This window comes from Theobroma cacao, chromosome 3, assembly GCF_000208745.1.
Source record: "Theobroma cacao cultivar B97-61/B2 chromosome 3, Criollo_cocoa_genome_V2, whole genome shotgun sequence".
In the NCBI taxonomy this organism is placed as follows: domain Eukaryota; kingdom Viridiplantae; phylum Streptophyta; class Magnoliopsida; order Malvales; family Malvaceae; genus Theobroma; species Theobroma cacao.
Window position 1 is genome coordinate 1,720,702 of NC_030852.1, and position 21,907 is coordinate 1,742,608.

A 21,907-nucleotide genomic window follows, 5' to 3' on the forward strand; every position below is an offset into this window, starting at 1 on the left:
TTATTAGTCGAGAGACGACACAGTGATTAATTACTTTTAAATGATAAATTATATGCCCAAAAAAAAACTTTTCTTTATTATTTAGTGTTTTAGCAAGAAAGAAGAAGAAATAACCATGAGAAATAAATTTCAAAACTTAATATCTTCTTGAAGAGTAATACTGAATGGATCATTCATGTAAGGGTTTTTCAAGCTAAATATCAATTAGAATAATAATTGAGGAGAGAGGGGTGGAAAAGATGACACTTGGGAGGAAAATTAATATACAGATAAGAAGGAGAAATTAATGGAGCCTCTAGAAGCAGCAGCAGGAAGATGTTTATTTTCAAACATTTGACGCAGGAAAACGTAGCCTAGCCACCAAGCTATATATATATATATATAAAACAGAAACAGAAACCTAAACTGGAAAGCTAAGAAATCAAGCAGACAGAAACCCAAGCTCTTAGGAACCTAAGCCATAAGCATGCAGGCTTATAGCTCAACTGTTCTGCAAGTTCTTTAACGTACGTCCCTCACCTTGCACGAGTAGTGGTAGTAGTAGTAGTTGTAGGATGTAACTTCTGCAAAAACCCTAGCTCTCTCTACGACCATTCTTGTCCTCTTTGCCAATTCTTCTTCTTTCTTAACTATGTATCCTGTTCCTTTCAGGCCTTTGTTTCTTTGTTTTACTTTTCCCAGATTTTGTCTCCTTGGGTTTTCCTCACTCATCTTGGTTTATGTACTTGGGTTTTCTTTTCTTTTCTTGGGTTGCTTTGTATATGAAGAATTTCAGGTTAATTTGCATGAAGCTATGGGATTCCTCTCTCTCTCTCTCCTTCATGCCTTGGCTTGGCTCTAATGAGTTTCTTCAAACTCAAGGTAAGTAATTAACAAAGCCCTTATTTTGTTTAAATTGTAATTAGGAATAGTATTTTTTTTTAAAAAATTCTTCTTCTATGTATTTCCAATCTAATTAGGCAGTGGAGGATTTTTATGATTAACTACTGGCTTTGTCTTTATTTTATTTTTACTATCATCCCAAAAAGAAACATATTGTAACATGCATCAAAAGTCATTCTTGCTATAATTCTAGATGTTGCCTTGTTTGCAAAACTACTAATTCTTTTGTTTTTCCGTCAGATTTTCTATTAATTCTTGAATGTGGAAATAAAGATATATTCTATTTTCTTTTTATATTTCCCACCCCAAACCACCCCTCAAAAATTAAAAAAAAAAAGATTTTGGAATAGGAGATGGATGGTATTCTGTTATAAAGCTTGAGCAATGCCCATTCACAGTATTGAGAAGAAAATCTTTTTAATTTTCCACTTTTTTGTTTCTTCCACTAACATATCTTGAATCAAATTAGTGGACTAACTATTTTTAAAAAAAAATGGAAATGCTTAATTATTTCAATTTTTTTCAAAACAAAAAAACAGTGGAATTATTTTTGTACTGCTTTTTTTAAAGAACTAATTTTTGATCCAATTTTGTTATTTTATCTAACAAAATTTAAATTAAGCTATTTTTCTTACTCCACTGTAAACTAATAACTGAATTAAAAAAATTTAATTAAAAGGTAAAATAAAAAAACAAAAAACAACAAAAAATTCTCTAAATCTAAAGAATTAGGCCATCATATAATTTCTCCTTTAGGAATATGTGGATAAATTTGATGGACAAAGAAATATAATATGGTCTTTGAAAGTAGAATCTTCAAGATTTAAAAAGGAAAAAAACAATGAAAATGGTAAAATTGATTATTACTAAAATAATGTAGTAACATCTATAAGTCTTAATATATATATAGCTTTTCTTTTACGGAAGTGACTGCTCCTTTTACTAGCTCAGCTCTGTAATAATTTTCTTTTTATTCTTGAGTTAATAATTTTCGATACCAAGATTTAATCTTGTAATAACTCTTGCTATTGGTAAAATCTTATGCTGATTTTGATAATAAATTTTTTTCATATTAATTGTTGAAATATGTCATAATTAATTTCTTTCCTCAATCAAATGAATTTATTTAATTATTTATTAAAAAATTCATATAAAATCAAGATTATATTAAAATTAAGTAGCCAGAAAGCAAGTAGAAGACTATTAGAACAGCTTAAAAGAAATAAAGAAAAATAAAATTACAAATAAAGGATTTGGATTAAGTCGTTATAGCTCTGCAAGGCTATTGATGTGGGCTAGAGGTTTGAAAATCATTGTGAGAACCTAATTACAATACTTAGTACTACTGTTTGGACATGTTGTGGGTAAGAAAGTAGTGATTAGACATGTTATCAGATGTTTTTCGGTCAGAAAATTAAAAGGCAGAAATAGAATTTAATTTAATTTTAACACACAAAACATGACCAAAGAGATGTCATTTCATAATCTTCTCTGACAGAAACTAATCTGAATGCTAGAATTTTGGCGCACGGCAGCAACTTTGGTGATATCAAGGCCTACCTGCCTGCTTTGTCTCCGCTCATCGACCCCATTGCCTTTTTGCTTCAAGGTATTTTCTTCTTCTTTTTATTATTTTTGCCTAATTTTATCTTAATTTTATTAAGTGATCAAATGGCAATCTTGATTTATAATCAGATTTAATTAGTAGCTCATTTCTTGGCTTTTTTGTTGTTTTAATTACTCTATTTAGAAGCTGGGGTCAATTTGGGTATTCCCCTTTATCATATCTTGAAATTGTTTTGCTTGTTTATTTTTCAGATTTATTTTCTATTTTTTGATAGCTAATATATGGAATATGGTAAATTACAAAAAAATAAAATAAAAATTGAAAGAAAAACAATTAAAGAGCTTAAGCAAAATTTTCATTAGATGTTACTTTGGTGCCAAAATTCAACTCTGCAATTATTGCATGCAAGTTTTAATTAGGTTTTTTTTTTCTTTTTTAAAAAGACATTACTTTAAGAGGTTTTAATTGAAAATTTTAGGTTTATTAATTTTTTGTTATAATTTTATCTTCAAAAAGTTAAATACATTTTAAAAAATAAAAATGTAAATGAGTCAAATTACGTTGAACTATCTAACCTATTTTGACACATCGAATACTTGAACTCGAGTTACGAGTCAATTTAAATTCATTTATTTCAATACTCAACAGGAGTTAATCAAATTTAATTTGAATGCCTTGATTATTCATTTATTTCATACAGCGGTAGTATGATATTGAAAATTATTTGATTATAATTATAATTGTTTCTTATAAATATAATTTATTTTTTTAAAGGAAAAAAATAAACAAAAGTCCTACTTGCAGTCAGCAAACAAGGGAAAAGCAAAGGAAGAAGACAGATAAATTCTAATTAACATAAACTCCTCCCAGCTATCAATTGCTAGTTGTGTCGTCTGACATGACAAATTTTATTTAATTACCACCTATATATTTTACTTAATGAATTTGGGCTGTACAATCTGTTTGTAAAAAGGAAAAGATTAATTGTAAATACAATACTTCAATGCATTTTGCTAGGACTGCATCAATCTATCTCATTAGACAAACCCTTCCTGGTCATAACTTGCAGAACCCTTTGTTCATGAATTCTGATCAACTGAGATCTCATTTGATTTCAATACGTTTAAATCAGTTTCAGGGCACTGAACAAATTGACTTCTGGTCATGGATTTCCTTTCTTTTTTTCAGTGTCTGTAGTGCTGGATACTGTAGTGTAAGGCCCAAAGGGTTAGAACATTGTTTTGCAACTTCTCTGTTTTTCGCCTGTTCTGATGCTCCAGCATTGAATTATTCAATTCAATCTGTTGGGGAAAGAAAGCCATTAAGAAGTTGCTTATAAAGGCTAGTTGACAGAAACTTAGTAGTATCAGTCGTGTTCTGTTGATGCCAAATTAGGAACTAATCCATAGTCCATTGATCATTGATCAAGTAATTTCATCTGACATGTACACCGAATAGGATGGATGACAAGGATTAATAGGGTACAAGGACTATGCGCTAGGCTAGGCAAGAAAAGGAAACACAGGCCTGCAGGTTCTTTTCTTCTTTTACTGGGTTCGGATGCATGCAATGACTGTCAATTTTCAATGCAACTGTGTGTATGTATATAGGAACAGTGTTAGGTTCACTGGCATATTTTTGTCAGCCAGTCTTATGTGCTAGGAGTGGCTGACCTCTCTTTGGCCAGGCACTTCACGCTATAACTTGTACCCTTTGCATCTTCCCTTTGAATGAAATGAAATATTGACTTTAAAAAAAAAAAAAGTAATTTCAGCTGCACCAACTTGATCATAAATTTGGTCATGGAAACAGGCCCCCATGTTATTTCAACCCTTTGCTGCAATGTAGTCTGAAGAGGTAGTCAATTGATTCTCTTCAAGGCACTTGTTTTTCTTCTCAAATTGCTCCTAGCTTGTAGAAATCTCTGCCTGGGAAACTGTTTGATCGAACAATGAAGAATAAGGATCCGGGTGTGTATGAAAAGAATGCTGGGCATATTTATGGATTCAATTGCTTATAACTAAGCTAATCTGATATTGGGTCAAAAGATATGGATAATTGGAATAATTCTGAATAAATTGTAGAGTGGATGATATTCACAGAGAGGAACTCCCCTGTGGTTCTGGTTCAGTCTGGATTAGACCACAAATTGGTCTGGTCGTACGAGGTTTTGGGCTAATGTCCCAAAATTTATAGGCACATACATGCAAAGACCCAGCCTGCTTGGTGTTGACAAGACAATACCTATATATATTTGCAAGTAAAATGTGTGCAGTTGGGAACCAGCAGGGCTCTGCAAGGACCAGGTCTCTCCAAAATCTTGAGGTTACTTAAAACAAATTTTAGGTACTTGCTGGGTTTGTAGGATTCAGGATGGTCTGCTGTTTGATTTGCTCCCATGGATCATCTTCTTTTTGCACCACCTCTTGTCTTCTTCCCTTCTCTGTAGTTGACCTCTGAAGATAAGTACTAGTACTACTTCCGAGGCATACATGGAGCTAACAGGCTGTGTAACTTACTGATTGTACAGAAACTAATTAATTCCTCAAAAGAATTTAGTCCTCTTCATTCCATGCTTTATCTAGGCAATTGGAAGGAGGCAAATGGTATACTTGTAGAAGGAAGCAGATGTTAAACCATTGTGTTTTAATTAGAATTCCCCATCTAGTACATTTCTTTTTCAAAAGTAATTCTTGATGTTATATGCCTTCCTCAAAATTTAACAGGAGAATCATCTAGTATCCTTTAGGCCCAATTGTTTTGAATTTGACATCAACAGCTAAGTGATATTGATGTTTAAGCTGGGCACGTACCATTGAGAAAGCTCTCACTGTCAGACTTCACATGGCTACCACTACTTCAATTCAAGAGATAATTTGAGGCCAACTAGGTTTCATCTCAATGGTAGGAAGGATGGTTCGACTCCAGTCTGAGTCTTACTAGACGTGAATTTGGTTAAATTTTATGTTGAATTTCGCCTAATTATGAGCTATATTGTTGATTTTGTTTTGTTTTGTTTTGTTTGTTCATTAATTACTTCCAAATCTTATAATATACTATTAGGACGATGAATCTGGGTTGATTGTTCAAGTTCTTTATGTCTTTTGAAGAGCAAAGATGAGTATATTCATTTAAGCAGAGCTACAAAGTGCTGGTGCAAGTCCCTAGCCTAGCAAACTGCGGCCTGCAAGCAACCCAGCCTAGTTGATAGCCAAATACAACCAAAGAATTGCATTCGGGTCTGGTCCTCCTTCTGAGTGTGAATTTGATTTTAAGAGTTCACTCAATGTTTCAATGTACTTGAGTGACTTTATGTCTTTTTTTAACCTATGTTTTGGTAAATTCGTAAGGTGGGTATTGTTCAAGTGGATGAGCATCTTTGCAATCCTGCCGTCGATCTTTGCAAAAGGCGGCTTCGTACTGATGAAACCACATTTCCCATCTACGACCATAGAAAAGAATTGTCCCATCTCCTTACTTAAGTATCAACCATGCCACTCATTTTAGTGTTACATTTCTAATTATATATATATAATTATCTTAGACTGTGAATGACTTGATTAACGACTTTATTAAAGTTGAGGTTCAAAAACAACAAAATATGATGTTGACAACTAATTTGTTTTGAGGTCAGTTTTATTCAAGTGATTTTGTAGATCTTTGTTTTAATTGTTTTGTTTAAATCCACACTATCCTATTTTATTTATAAAAAAATTCAGCTTCCTTTTTTTAAAAAAGTAGTATAATTTACCAAATAATTAAGCTAGATCTGAAGACATGTTAGCATTATTCTCGTAATTACATCCTAATTTGCTTTGACACCAAAAGGGAAGCAATATCAGACACTAAATTTCCATTCATTACCACATTTTTTCTGAGGTCCAAGTTAGCCAATCAAGTACTTCATGGTGACATTTCTCTCATATATCACCACCCCAGAAACTCATATTTCTTATACTTGCTTCGTTGTTTCCTGTTGTCAATTTTACAACAGAAGCATCAGTACTAGTGAATATGTATGAGAGAATAATTTGCTAGTGGCAGCAGAGAAGAACATGCTATAAGGTTATAGCTGTTTCAATGGGTCAATAGCTTGTCTTAGCATTTCTTTTATCACCTAGGGAAATACCTGAGATTAACCTGGAACACAGAAAATGACATCTATGATCTTTAGATTACCAAATCCTTTTTGGAATCCTGGGTCTAACCAATATATATTGTTTAGTTTATATATTGCAAGATGATTGGGAACCTGGGGCTTTAATTGATGGCTGATCAGCCACCTTCCTTCAGGAGAAGCAATCCCTGATTCCTGAAAGTCTCTGAGGTTAAAAAATCTAGGTTTATTATCCCCTCAAATTTTCTTGTCCAGGGAAATGGAAAATGTTATTTGAAGCTTAAGTACCCTTGGCAGAGCTGAAAGTTGTGCTAACTAACCTAAGCTAATAAAACTAATACTCTAAGATTTGTTGTTTCTAGATGCTACCAAAGGAATCATTGTACTTTCAACTTTAAATTGTAACATCAAATTCATTTATATGTATGCAATAAAACTGATACTCTAAGATTAGTTGTTTCCAGATGCTACCAAAGGAATCATTGTACTTTCAACTTTAAATTGTAACATTCAAATTCATTTATATGTATATATGTATAGTAGTAATAGAAGAGATGGATGAGAATGTGTTGTCTGAAAAATATCAGAGATGCTGCTTTCTAGTTTGTGGTAGCTGATGAGCTTGCAGTGTCATTACCCTTTTGTTCCATCATTGTTGATAACCTCAAAAAACTTAGACAAGACTTATTTTTTAAAATTTTGTGTTTGGATGAAGGAAATTGGAACTTAATTCTAATGAGGGCAATATATATATATATATATATATATATATAGAGAGAGAGAGAGAGTGAGAAACAAAGCAAACAGGCTTGGGATAAGACAGTTTGTTGAATAAGTTCATTGCATATACAAGTTGTGGTCCTGCCTATAAGTAGAGGAGCTAGGTCAAGCTTGTAAGCAAAAGACTAAAGAGACACAAAAGGAAAAATTCAGAAGTGGCAGAAGGGGGAAAGGGTATATGGACATGGTTAAGGGAAAGGACTGGTTTGGATTAGGTTGATGAAGAAAAAGACTCTCACAATTGCAAAGTGCAATTATTTTGCTTGCACTAATAATGGGTTACATACACCCACCCTGAAGAAAAGAAAAGAGGGTCATTTCTCTCTTTCTATCTTTGTTTCTACCTATCTATCTTGTATTTCTTCCTGCAAAACATAATGAATAAAAAAAAGGGTACAAAAACTAGAGCATTCCAGTGCCCTTTGATTGGTCAGATAAGTCACTCTCTTGTCCTTTGGCATTGTTCTCCACTACTACAATTGCTCCAACCACTCAAAGACAAATATTCCCCTCCATATCCATAGCATCATTTTGCCAGATGTGATTTCTAGCATACATCTTTTCCTCCATCGATGATGGAATTTTAAGCTTTTTACTACCCCACTCCCAACTTCAAGTACTATTTCTTGTTTTTCTCTCTCTTAGGATGTTGCTGGCAGTGGACTGATGAATCAGATCTCTTTCTCTCTCTCTCTCTCTCTCTCACCTCCCATGTTCTAGGTTTTTAGTTTTTCTCTGACTAGGGTTTGCTGGTGATGATGATTCTTGGATCTATCTCTCCTCTCTTACACCCAAACTTGGAGGGTGTGGGAAATTCCATTTTTGTGTTTCTTTTAGGTTGATTTTGGGTTTGGCAGCATCATTTGTGCTTGATCTTTTCATGTCATTTGCTTTCCATAATGAGCATCAGAAAACTGGAAAAGCATAACTTGTTAAAAAAAAAAAAACAATGGCATTTCAAGATCAGTTCTCTGCCCCTAGGCGTTAGCAGGAAGGGCAAAACAATAGCATATCTTAGGGTTATCTTTTTTTTCATTGAAGCTTGCTAAAAATATATCTTTCTGCTCCTTGGTGGCTGATCTGTGTTTCAATCTAGAGATTATGGAAATAGCAGTTTAGGGTTTTCTTGGCCTAGATTCTTCTTCTCTCTGTTACTGGGTTTCTTGGCTTGGGGTGAGCCATATCTGAAATCTCTCTCCTCCAACATTTGAGGAAACTTAAGTTTCATACATTTTTTTTTTGACATATTCCAGGAAATTTAGGTGGCAGATCTGTAGGTATCTAGATCCCCACATGCCTATTTTGTTTCCATTTGCATAATAGATCCATTGTAGAGAGAGAGAGGGAGAGATGGAGATGTGAATGGTCCAAATGGAAATGAGGCATTGGAGGACAAGTCCAGAAGCTTTTCTAGGGGCGGGGGGTGGGTTGTAACTGGCTTTGCTTAAATGAGATGAAAATGGAATCAAAAGGACCAAAGAAAGACTTCAGAGTCAAGAACTTTTGGAGTCTTGTACTCTTCCCAACTCCACTCTTTTTTTCTGTTTTTCTCTTCTTCACATGGGGTAGATCCAGGCCTATCAAAAACCCCTGCACAGTTCCTCTATTTGCTCATTGAACAAAGGAAAAGCAAAATATTACACTAGTCTGAAGCAAATGGAATGGAGTTGTCTGCAATTAGCTAGGGCATGGCTAAATTAAGCAGAACAATTTGATTCTTGGGCTTCACACACTTTGAATCTTTCTAGCCACTGTCTTGTAGGTCTGAACCTTAATACAAATCAATCACAATCAAACTTGAAATGCTGACTAGAGGAAACCAAATTCAGATCTGGAATATGGTAGAACCTGAGAGACCAAGATAGAAATTGGATAATTTCAGGCTTCCTGCTGCTATGAATGCAGTCCATAGTTTCAGCTTTCCTAGGAATTCACGTGTACAAATTTTGATGAGGTAGCTTAATTTTGTGTTTCCAGGGAATCCCCAGGGCAAAAATTTGCCTCCCATTGGGCTGTTTAATCATCTCAAATGGCCAATTAGAGTTACATTTCCCACTGGTAAGCTCTGTAACTTACGTCGGTAAAGTAATTTGTAAGTTATAGTCACAGTTATAGGGACCCAAAAGCATCAACCATATCTAAAACTTGCATTTCAAGTTTTCAACCATGACTTTCTAAAAAGTTTGATTAAATTGTATGGATGATAAATCCAATGATATTAAAAGATCACTTCAATCAATAATTTCATAAGAAAGTTTCAGGATAGATCGGTATCGTCAAATTTTAAATTATTGAGCATTTTGATTGCTTTTGCTTTATAACTTTTTTTGTTTTCGCCTGACAACTGTAATGTCTCATTTTATGTGATTGATTGAACACGGCATCTTATTTTTAATTGTAATGTCATGTCTAAAATGCTCGGATCATGCATTTTCGTTCTAGATATAGCGTCTACACCTACCTACTTCCGCAAAAATAAAAAAGATTGATGATAAAAAAGTAGAAAGTACTTTCATCGAACATGAATAATTAAGTAAAAAAAATATACAATTCTCTTGTAGTGGAAGTCAATAGGCTATGCACTAGAATCATGGCGTTGTTGCTTTGCATTTTTCTTTAAATTTTTAAACAGTAAAATTTAATTTAATTTAATAAAGAGATGCAAAGTACATTTGTTGTTACAGAATGAATTATGAAAAGGGCTAGTACAAACCCAAAAGTCAATTTTGGAAATGCTTCTGTAATAATATTATTCCAACTCGAGCTTCTGCCATCAATTCACAACCTTTTAAAGACTTTGGGCCACATTTTTCTTTTATAAGAAAAATCAAACCATTTTTTCTTTTTTTGTGATTTAACGTAATTAACTATTTATAATAATAAGAGTACAAAGAATTTTTTTTTTCTTTATATATTAGGGGAAATCTGAAGAGACAGAGAAGGAATTCGAGCATCATGTAGTAAGAGGTTGATGGTAACACAAATTATTGATAATTCAAACACAAAGAATAATAAACCAAACTTGTTTTATTAGGGCTTATTTAAAAAAATCGGTTCGACTTGCTCTTTCTTGTTTTTTTTTTTTTTATGTTAAATGTGCTTATGATATTTTAACCTCTAAACACTTAATTGGACACTACAAAGCCTTCCATGTACATTAATTAGATCTGATTCTGATTTATTTCTGAATTACATATAATTAATTTCTTGCTGTCCCTGTCATAGAAAGCTAAGATTGATCATAGTCTTTGGAGCCATTAGCTATTTGTAAAGTTAAAAAATGCCTTTGTTGGCTATAACATGGATCACATACTCTGCTTAGTTCAAGCTAAGGCCGGGTTCTCTGTTGGTTAGATGTTTGAATGAGGGGTTGGATAGCTAGCTACTAGATCTTTACATGGTATTTATGCATATACATATATATATATATATATATATATATATATATATATATATATATATATATCTTTCTGAATAGTCGAAACAATTACTGAAAGCCTTATTTTTTTTATTACATATTTTGTATTTAGCTTGTCTATAACTTTGCCTATGTCACACCGAGAGATGAGCTCTATTATATTATAATCTCGGTTCATTTTATTTTATTTAAAAAGTAAATTTTATATATAATATTGAAGGAAAAAACGATCGATGTCGATTCAAGTCTGCTATCGTGTTAACCTGCTGCAAGATTACGGCATTATAGTTGCAAACTCAACAAACAACCTGACATTAATGAAATAAGCTGATTTATTTTTTCTGATCCTTCTGTTTTCCATCCTTGATGAAATAAGCTTTATGCTTGTAATTTGAGTTCATTCCTTTTAATGCTCTCTCTTCTTATTTTGTAATTGACAAAGGATGGGTCAATCAAAGCAAATTCATGGGATTTTTGTTCCAACGTAAAATACCCAATGCATGTGCAACTGCACTTACAAATAAAACCCAGTTTGTCCCCCCTACCCCCCTTTTCTCTTTTCCAGGAAAGACATGCACATGAATTAATGTAATATCACAACTCTTATAAAATATGACTAAGAGAAAAGTAAGGTTGAGTATGATGTCTTTTCATTCATGGAAGATTGGTTTCTTTTCCTTCTTTATATCTTTCTTCTTTTTTTTTTTGTTCTTATTTTTCTCTCCCTCCTTTACATATCAAATCACATTCTTTAAACAATTAGACAAACACAAACAAATCAGCATTAATATAAAAATTCTTTTGTTTGCAGGTTCCTTTTATCTTCCACATATTTTACTTTGCTTCCTCTGGAAGCCTACCCAAAGGTAGATCAACATAAAGTGAAGTAGTGTCAGATGACACCACTAAAGTGTCAAAAATCTTTACTAATTATACTGCTTATGTTAGAGTTTTATGTAATTAATGATGCTAATGAATCTATTAATTTTTTTTTGTAATTTTGTAGAAAGTAGAGTCAAAGACTTCAAGTCAAAATAAATTTAATTATGGCATCACTCAGAAAAATTCTTGAGTTCGTCCCTGGGCCTACCACCCATTGAAAAGGAAACTTTTTTGTGTAGCATCAATGGTGAGTTTCTCCTGATTATGTCTTCTAGTTAATTACCTTAATATCCTTAATTCATAAATTAAGCTTTAATTTATAGATTTCTTTGTGTCCCTTCTTTCAAACAGGTTTGGGTAACAGAAAGGAGATAGTCTTTTTCTTTCTTTTTGACCGTAACCCATTTTTTTAATATCTCTGTAACTTGAAAATTCAAGTTCTAAATGTAAATCATGTTCTCCTATAGAGTTACACACAATTTTTGGTAGGGTGATGCAACATAGAAATTAATTCAACAGAGATATTGATTTAGTGCAAGAATGGCAAAATCATAGTGGAATATATCTTGTTTTGCTGGATACAACTTTTATCATACTGCCTTGGTGGGATTTATGACCCCAAAGTACAGTTGCTGCAGTTCAAATTTATAAAGGATATTTAGGCAGGGTTACACTGAAAAAATGACCCCATGTCTTGGAACAAAAGAAGAAAAGGACCCAAAAAGCTATGATCCCTAAGCCAGAGAGTCAGGTCTTGTTCATCTGATTCCATTAGACATTTGTTTTTCCTTGAAAAGCTAATTCCATTAGACATGGAAGCCACAAGTCCAACTATTCGAAGGGGTTTCTTTTTTTTTTTTAATTTCCTTTAATATTTTTCCATGGTACATTGCACAAGATGGTGGGCTCAACTTGTGCTTGATTTTTGTTTGTCATCATGACTGGATGACCTGAATCTTACATATATACTCTATCAGAGGTCAGCTTCATTAACTTTTCAAAAATATGTTGAAATATATAAATACATTAATTAATCGGAAATATTAAACATTGAGCTTATATGAGAAGGTAGAACAATTAATTGAAATTTTTATAACATTTAATTGAATTTTTGTAATATACCATATGATGCATGCCTATATGTAGTTGATATAATTATTGAGCAGGAAGATTACCTTTCTTCACCTTCATCCTTCTCTTTTAAATGAGTGGAACAATCTTCCTGGTTGAGTGCATGAAAGAAATAAGGCCAATCATGCTTTTCTTCAACTTTCTTCTTTTTTAATAGATTTCTAAGGATGGAAGAAGATTGTGTTTAGCAATTATTTTGGGAATTATACATTAAGCTTTTCTGATGCGTAGAATTTTTTTTTTTTTTTTGAAAAACAAAGAATTTTATGAAAGATTAAGCTGCTGTTCGTCTTTGTTACATGGACGAGTGTCAACCCCTTTAGAGATAAATATTAGAATGTAGTACAAAGAGAGTTTTCACGCGATACAATTTCTCATAAAATTGTTAAGTGATAGCTTTAGTTATTTAACCAAAGAACTTCAGAACTTTGGATGCATTCTCTTCAGCATTTGTTGTGACATTTTTGATGAAATTTATATGTATATATAGACGGGAAAAGTACAGAAAACCATAAAATTTAAGCCTTGAAATGCTTAATGTTGTTTTTCTCATAATGTTGGAAAGTCTTCTACTCTCTTTTCTTCAGTCAATTTTCTGATCATCCCCTTTAACTTTTACTTAAACTATAAACAATATAAAATCATAAAATTAAGTTTATATAGCCTTCAAAATGATCAATTCCTCAGTATATGTTTCTAGGTTCATCACATTAATAGAAAGTCTAAATAACCTGTAGAGACCTACAAATGTTTTGCCTTTATATGATGTCATATTCCTCAAAGAATGTTAGAATAGCTCTCCATAATGCATTCTTTTGATGTATTAATCCAGAAATTGAGGCACTGGCAGATCAATCTGTGTTTTGGCTTTGCTATGACAGAGACAAATTTCTTCTAGCTACAAGCAGTAAGTTAAACTTTCACTATTTAGATTCAATACATGGCATCCCTATCTGAAAACTTCAGATTTGCCGTCTGGTGGAAAAAAAGAGGATTCAATGAAATACTCTAACCTATGTTGCTATAAAGATGTAGCTAATTAATTAAACTGCCAGATTTGCCATAAGCCGTAAGAGTAATTAACAGAAATGAAGGAGATGTCTCTAGCTACCTAATATCTATATAACTGTTACCTATATTAAACTCATAAGCTGGTTAAGACTGTTGGTGTCAAATATATTAATTCTTTCAAGAGTTTTAATTAATTTTATATTAATATTACAATTTATGGAGACTGCAGGTTAGATATAACATTTTCCAATGTGAATATGCAGTTTAAAAGACCTGATACATACAATCTTCTAAACTGAACAGCATATTGATTAAGGAATGCTTCATTAGCTGATTATATTTTGCATTATTCACTTAGAAACCTGGATGCATTGCATATATAGTATGATTGATATCCTCATAGCAGGTATTTTGCCAGCATTTATGAATACGAGGAGGTAGCTGATGCAGCAATTAACCATGCTTAGAGGCTTTTACACAAAACAGGTAAATGCTGATCTTTTCTTTTCCAAAGAAAATATGAACTTACATGCTACATATATGCAACTTAAAGTGCTTGTCTTGCATGCTCTTTGAGAACTAGATGCAAGGAATTCAGAAAGTTTAGTATGCTTGAATGTTTCTGCAAAGAACCTTACCTACAACTGCTAGCTAGGGAAGTTCACCTAGTAATATATATGTAAAGAAACTTAGAAGGGTTAACGCTAGTAGAATCCAAATGATACTGCAGAAAAAAGAAATTGTCCACTGAAGTTCAAACTCTAAATGATGAACTCTCCAAAAGCAGTTCAGTTTCTATTATTTCATAGCATATTTGATGTGCAAATGTTGTGCTTAATTTTATGACCATATTGAATGGCTCCACTTAATTTTTTTTTTTTTTTTTTTTTGAAAGGCAACAATAACATTAATAGAAGAAATGTACAGTACACTCAACAAAGGGATAAAGACTAAGTTACACAAAAAAGAAGTATCCCTCTGCAACTTCATAACAAAACGCCCCTTTAAACGACTCATCAGCAAACTAAAGCCCCAAACCGTGCACAACCTCGTTGCGGCTCCAATCATCTTAACTCATGATGTCCACTCCAAGACAAGAAATATATGTTTATTATACTATCCTATTATATATGCTCACTTACAATCCCAATAACTTCTACTGCATATATATGTCTTTGCTGTGCACCTTTAAGGTATATAGTAGTATCCAATACTATGAGATGATTGACATGTTGAAATATCTCCTCTTAGGTACGCATAGACTTCGAAAACATGACTTGAAAGTGGAAAAACATTAGTTGAAAGGGGATAGTGGATCATCCATGCGTCTATTCAATCATTTTCCTAAAAGTTAAGCTGAATTCTTTCGTTGGAATGCACTTATTGAACTTACTTCAGCAGCCCACAAGAGAGAGCAAAACAAGCATGAGGCACATATATAGTAAACAACTGTTTTAAGAGAGGAATTTTATACATAAATTGGTTGAAAAGAAAAAAAACAGCATGAAAACATGTCCAGTAGAATCCAGATATAGAAACTCAAGGCAATTGTTTTCATTGGCATGGCGGCTTTAAGCTGATAGTGCAGATAAATAAATTGATCCTGATTAGCAGAATAGCAGCCCACAAAAGAAATAATTTTATAATTGTTATTAACCCTTTAAGCTGTTGACTTTATTGTTCTGATTAAGGTTACAATGAAAGCAAGATACTATATTTAAATGCTTAGAACAGAAACAAGGAAAGCATGACATTATTTTTTCTAAAGATAATTACACACAACAATCATTGACAAAAGAGTCCATAAGAAAATTCCAAATAGATTAACAATAAAAAGAAAAACATGTCCATATTACATAAAATTCCAAACAGAAAGAAAGCAATAACATAGCATGCCTCTAATATTTATCCACATGGCACATCAAAGAACTGAAGAAGTAAGAGATAAACCAAGTTGTTACAGACTCTGATTATTGTAGCAGTCCCATGATTTGCCAAAGGATAGGAAGCTTGTGAGCTGATGCTGCAAAAACAAAAATATGGGTTGGTCAAGAAAGTTGATTCAGGTAGTTCATCTTGGAGACTTAATATTGCTGTTATGTGGGTGTTTTATGTATCATCAATTGCAACATTTTGGCTAAAAATCAAGAAACTTTTGCTAATAGAACTTACCTCTTGGTGAATTCCAGCGTTTTGTAGACAATTGAAAGTGAAATTATTCATAATTGCTAAGGATTCATCACCCATGTCTCCATGAATCCTTATGTGTTCACGGTTGCGGGAGCTAAGCTCTTTAACCTCAGCTACCGCGGCCTGGAAGGAAGGGTTCCTAATGTGATGTTGAGAACCAGATTCTTCACCAGTCTCAACGGAGCTCCAATAACTGAATTTATTCAGATCATCGTTTCGGGTGTCGTCACATAGCTTTGATTCATCGAACCTTTGAGCCCGCATGGTCTTTTCTTTTGTTCTAGCCTTCGCCCTTGCCCTGGCCTTTTCCCTTAAATCCCTTGCAAGAGGGCGGAAAGTGATTTTACGTGGCTGTCTAACCTTTTTCTCTTTCGTTGAAGGTTTCCCCTTAGAGATGCTGCCTTCGACAGCTGCCTTATCAATTCCAGACACGACCTCACCCTCAGAAGTTGAAGAGGGACTCTTTGCAGCTGCAACGCTGCAGCTGTTATTCATCTGGGAAAGCTTGCTTCTGGCTAGTTTCTTGATTTCTGACCTTGACTGTATGAGTAACCACTCGACAGTTCTACTAGCTTTATCATAGCCTAGCATGTCTTGCAGACCAAAAAACTCTCGAGCAACTTCAAGAGACAGTCTCATTCTCCGATCCCTCGGTCCCTTAGCCGTATTAATCTTGCTGTGCCGATCTCTCTTGGAACTTCTTTTTTTCTCCATCTGCTGATCGGTGGCATTATGGCTCTTTCTGGTGCAGTTTATCGTTGACCCCTCGTTCTTGCTGGAATGATCCGGCATGATGATGATTGTATCCGAAACTGAATTATCAGTCGTCAAGGTTTGCTGGTGAAGTAACAGATCATGGTGTTGCGGGAGGAAAACATCATAGTCTTCTTCTAGTTCTAACTCACAGTGATTATAACAGGGAGAGGGGAAATGAAATAAGGAAAGAGGGAGGTCTTCCGGTTTGGAGAATGAAATAATGTCATTGGGAAAATGTCTGTGGAGAATTGAATGGTCGATATAAGCGATTGGGTCATTGTAGCGATTGATGTTGGAAGGAAACATCTTAGAGCTTAGTAAATTGCACCGGACAACCCTAGCCTCAAGAGCTTGATGGTGGGTCTAAGAACTTGAGAATGACACATGCACCATTTATCTCTAAGGTGTATCCTTTGAAAACAGCTTCACCACTTCCATGTTTCTCAGCATCAGTTTCACCTGTGCAAGCACAAAATCAGTGTTAGTGAGAAATTAAAACACCCCATGTGTGTTTTTTCTCTTTCTTTTTTCTTCTTTTTCCACCCCCTCAGAAGCCAGAGCTAGCCAACTAGCATTTGGAAAGGCAGCAAATTTAGCTGTTCATCATCATGTATCTATCTTTTACTCTGTCTTAGAAAAGGGGAGAGGGAGAGAGAGAGAGAGATAATTTGTCTATTTACCCCTGTCAAGCAAAGGACTACAGCATGAGAAAGACAGCAGAGGAGCTGATGTACTCTATGTCTATAAGGGTTGTGACTGTCTTTGTATGAAGAGAGAAAGAGAGGGAATTGAATAAAAATTGTGTGGAGCTAAAGAACCCAAAGAGGTGGAATTTATTGGAGACAAAAGAGCCATCTTTTTCTTAATCTTTTTTTCCATCTTTTTATTATTATTATTGTTATTATTATTATTTCTTATAGATGGAGTGCTATTGGACCCATGAAAATGAAAGAAAGAGTCCAAGGGCAGCGATATCGTGGGAATTGAGTGGATAGGAAACACTTAGTATTGTGCCACTTCACGTGGTAGCAGGTGGGAGATTGACAGAGAACTCATTTTATCTTCAACTTTTTAGGTTTTTCTTTTCTGTTTTTTACTCTTCTCGAATCAACCTAGAACTTGCATTTGCATGCACTCTCTCCATTAATCAATAATTTCTTCACATAGTGTGAAGTTGTAATTTTGTTAAGGATCGGTTCTTTGATCGGTAACACTAAGGAAAATAAAAAACAATACATATATATATATATATACACACATGTACATGAAACACGTGGCTCTATTGGTATAACCCAGGACAATTATTTTTCACTCCAAATGGGCAAAAAACTGCGAGGCCTGCCATGAAAGGCAATGCTCCTTTGACTGGGCATCTCTAGCATAGCTGGGTCGCTTTCCCCAAAAAGAGAAAGACCCCATCTCACTCTCTCTCTCTCTCTATCTTTCTCTCAAGTCCATCAAGTCTAGGCGAGAATGTTGTTGGTCTCCCTCTCCCATGCGTGCTTATCTGTTTAGCTTTTCTTTGAAATGTCATATATATAATAAAAAAAAGGGTCTCTTCCACTCTCTTTCTCACTCAAATTAAGGAAGGACATGCATTAAGTCAAGAAAGAGTTGCTTGTGCTTTGTACTATCATTGCAGCCTACAAGAGTACCCTCACCCCCGCCCCCCCTCCGGAAAAACCCTAGCCAATGAGAAAATGCCATAACTACAAAATCTGTCTCTTCCTTTGGATTATTAATAGTCCTGTCCACTACTGTTGTTTGTTGATATTGAAAGTTGAAGCCCCCCTTCCCGTCTCTTTCTCTCTCTCTCTGCTCAGCTGCTTACCTCTATTTTTTGGCACACACCCTTTGACACAAGTTTTTTTCTTTCCATTTATGCCTGCCGTTGTTTCCACTTAGATAAACACGTTGGTACTCCCTCTTTCCCTCTTTCTCTCTCCTTCTTTCTTGCTTTCCTTACTCTCTCCTTTGTTTCTCTTTCTTTCTCTAGCTGACTGACTTAGGCTGGCAGGATTAGGAGGACCACATGATATGGGAGAGAGATGAACTTGGCTGTTCTTAGGTTGCTTTCAAAGATGCGATAACTATGAAGAAAAACTTTATAAAAAAAAAATAAAAAGAAAGAAAGAAAGATTGATGTATGAGATCGATGCACCATTTGGGAAGTGGATGATAATGAGAGCATAAAACCCTAAAAGTCGTGGTTAGTTTTAAGTACTTTCATTTCCTTTTTTGAGTCCTTCTTCCTTTGCGTATTGTACGTTGTTATTTCTGGTTGAATTTTATACCACAAAATCCCCCTCCATTTTGGTTTATTTATGATTGTTCTTTTTAATGTGATCTATTTTGACTTTGCCTTTGGCTTCCCCCCCCTAGGTTCATCTGAATTTGAGTCTTCCCTTTAGGGGATGAACCATTTTCCATATCAGACCAAACATTTAGGTAACTTGTAGGACTATAACTTGTTCACACTAACTGAACAGGGTAACTTTTCATTATCAAACAATGCCCTTTTCAAACTTATGCAAAGGATAATGAATTAAGACCTTTAATGTATTCTTCCCTTCAACTTCTTCTATTTATGTGTTTTTTTATTGCTAAGCCATGAAAATTTTTACCAAGATTGGTACTAGGGTTAAAACATCGAAATTAATCCCAATACCTAAATTAGATATGCTCACCACTACAAATTCAACATCACAATGCAAAGTCAGTAACATCATACACAACACCCCGAACATATCCGAAAACATAAACAAAAACCTCACGCAACTCCTAAAAAAATCAGTGCAACAATTAGCTTTTTTAATATATGTTTTAGAAAAAAAAAAACAACATTAATCAATAGAGTTTATTTGGAAATTATAATTAATAGAGTTTATTGGAAAAAAAATAACATTAATTAATAGAATTTTTCCTTCCATTGCAATGCTAGTGATGCAATGTTGCCGTGATGGGAAAGAAAGTTTATATACTGCGCTTTTTGTCTTTATGGTGTTCATCAAAAATATCTTCTTTGTTTATGATTTCCAACTGGGCATGGTTTGAAGGAACAGCAATGCTGTGGACCTAATCACATATGATATATAACTTTACAGAGTCAGCTAGCCACACCGGAAAAGGGTTAGGGTTCCCCACCCAGAAAGGTCACCGGCCCCATCCAACCAACCGAGGAAAAAAGAAGAAACCATCCTACCCTTTTTCCATCAACTTGATCTAATTAAACAAAGGGGGGAGACCACACCAACCAAAACAAACATAGTACTCCATTTAATGTTTTTTGTGACAATATCATACTATGTCTAGGTTGTCCATGCAGGTCTGTGTAATCTTCTTTCTGTCTATTACTTTATAATATACGTATAATTATCTTATAATTCGTTATTAAGTTCTACATATACGAACATCGACAAGTAATGGACAGAAAAATAATAGAAGAGAGCCAAATCCTAAGTTGTGCGAACAGGATAATATGACCTAACATATATAAACCTGTTTGATTCTAACTGTTGAGTTTCTTTTTCTCTTTCTTTTTATCTTTCATGTTATCTCCATTATTGGAGTGGTTCTGATACAAGTGAATTGTGCCCACCTTGGGCCATATCAAGAAAGGTGCATGTCTCCCTTTGTCTAAAATGAAAAGGAATCAGATAGGTTTATCAGCTGCATTATAACATCTTTCTGTCACAATTTGATTAGATTGCCCATAAAGTTGTTTTCATGGCATTGTAACTGTTTTTGTTGCTGCTAATTTTCTTTTAAGAGGGCCCAACGCATGATTCGATGCTTCCTACGATGTCCAAAGCCAATGCCGCCATGGACTCATCATATGTAGATAGATAGATAGATAGATATTCTTACCAAAATATTCTCACACATGCACCAATGGAGATGTCGTTTTAACTATTGCAACACCCCAAAACGACATTGGTTTTCTTTTTTTGCCAATTGAGATAGATAACACAATTTTTAAGCATTTGGTCGTTTATGGTCTTGCCAAAAGGAAAGAGGAATTTTTCATTTCCTTTCCTTGTCTTCTCCTACGTTGTTTTATGTCGTGTTGAGATACCGTAAAAATTAACGGGACAAATTCTAGAATAGAATAAAATAAAATAATATTCGTAAATGAAAAAAAAAAGTTGTTCATCAAAATTGACGGTAGTGTTAAAAATATGATATATATTCGACTGCATGATGTAGCTTGTCCTTTAATGATGGTTAGTTTTCTTTGAGCTAAATACAATTAGCTCCCTTTGTGCCAAAGTTGATGGCATTGTCATATCCAACTTTATAATATGATCCATAGACAAGATAAACAAAAGGGTGTCGTTTTATATATTAGTATATGTTAGATTTTTCTTATTAATTTGACATCTGACTTAAGCTCTTTTGTTTAAACTCTTAGCTCATGTCATGTTGTACTAAAATTGGCACCATTAATTGTTATATCCAACTCTATGATATGACTATATCATAGACGAGGCTAAGAAATGGATATTCATTTTATTAATATTATGAATATTCAATTTAAAACTAATTGATTATAGAGTGGAGCTTACCTATTTAAATAAAGAGATTCGTGCACTTATTAATAAATTAAATGTTAGTTTTTGGATGACATTTGCATTTCAAAGCAATTAAAATGACTAAAAATGTTTTCTTTTGGGGACCATTGGCTTTTGATCTTGTAATTTTCTTTCTATCCAAGACTTAAGTGGAGTTCATTAAGTGAAATTTGTGAGATTCTTAATTAATTGTGAAATTTTAAATAAAAACTAATTAAATTGTACCCAAAAAATCAGTGCATATTTGAAAATATTATTTATATGCCAAATTTAGTTGTCGGGTAAATTAAAATAAAATTTTATCCATAAATCAAACTTTTATGATTTCATACATATGAAAAATCTCTCGACTCGTTCCTCTTAAACTAGAATAGGAGATATTTAACAGTCAAGCGTTAAGTTGTAATTAATTACTTTTATTTATCTGTTTAAAGAGACGAATTTGAATTCCCCTGCTGTGGATAAACAAATATTTTTCATAATTAAATTTTAATTTGAACAAAACAAAACTCAACAAAGGAAAATTAACAATCCAGGGGTATTCCCTTGTGGACAACCAATAGATAAAAGTCCATGCTGCAGTTGCAGAAGGGTACGGCTAT

The 21,907-nt window shown here is 33.8% G+C and overlaps 1 protein-coding gene across 2 annotated transcripts; it reads right to left on the reverse strand.

Annotated features, from left to right (window-relative positions):
* Positions 15,522-17,548, reverse strand: LOC18604053 (transcription factor DICHOTOMA). 2 transcript variants are annotated; one of them, XM_007036363.2, is made up of 3 exons: positions 17,415-17,548; positions 15,961-17,193; positions 15,522-15,811 (listed from the first exon to the last, which is right to left on the reverse strand). In XM_007036363.2, exons 2-3 carry the CDS (start codon positions 17,038-17,040, stop codon positions 15,746-15,748), a joined length of 1,146 nt encoding a protein of 381 aa, XP_007036425.2. In that variant the 5' UTR covers positions 17,041-17,193; positions 17,415-17,548; the 3' UTR covers positions 15,522-15,745. The 2 variants fall into 2 exon arrangements, with proteins under 2 accessions (XP_007036425.2, XP_017972376.1); XM_018116887.1 differs by having other exon boundaries at positions 15,961-17,542.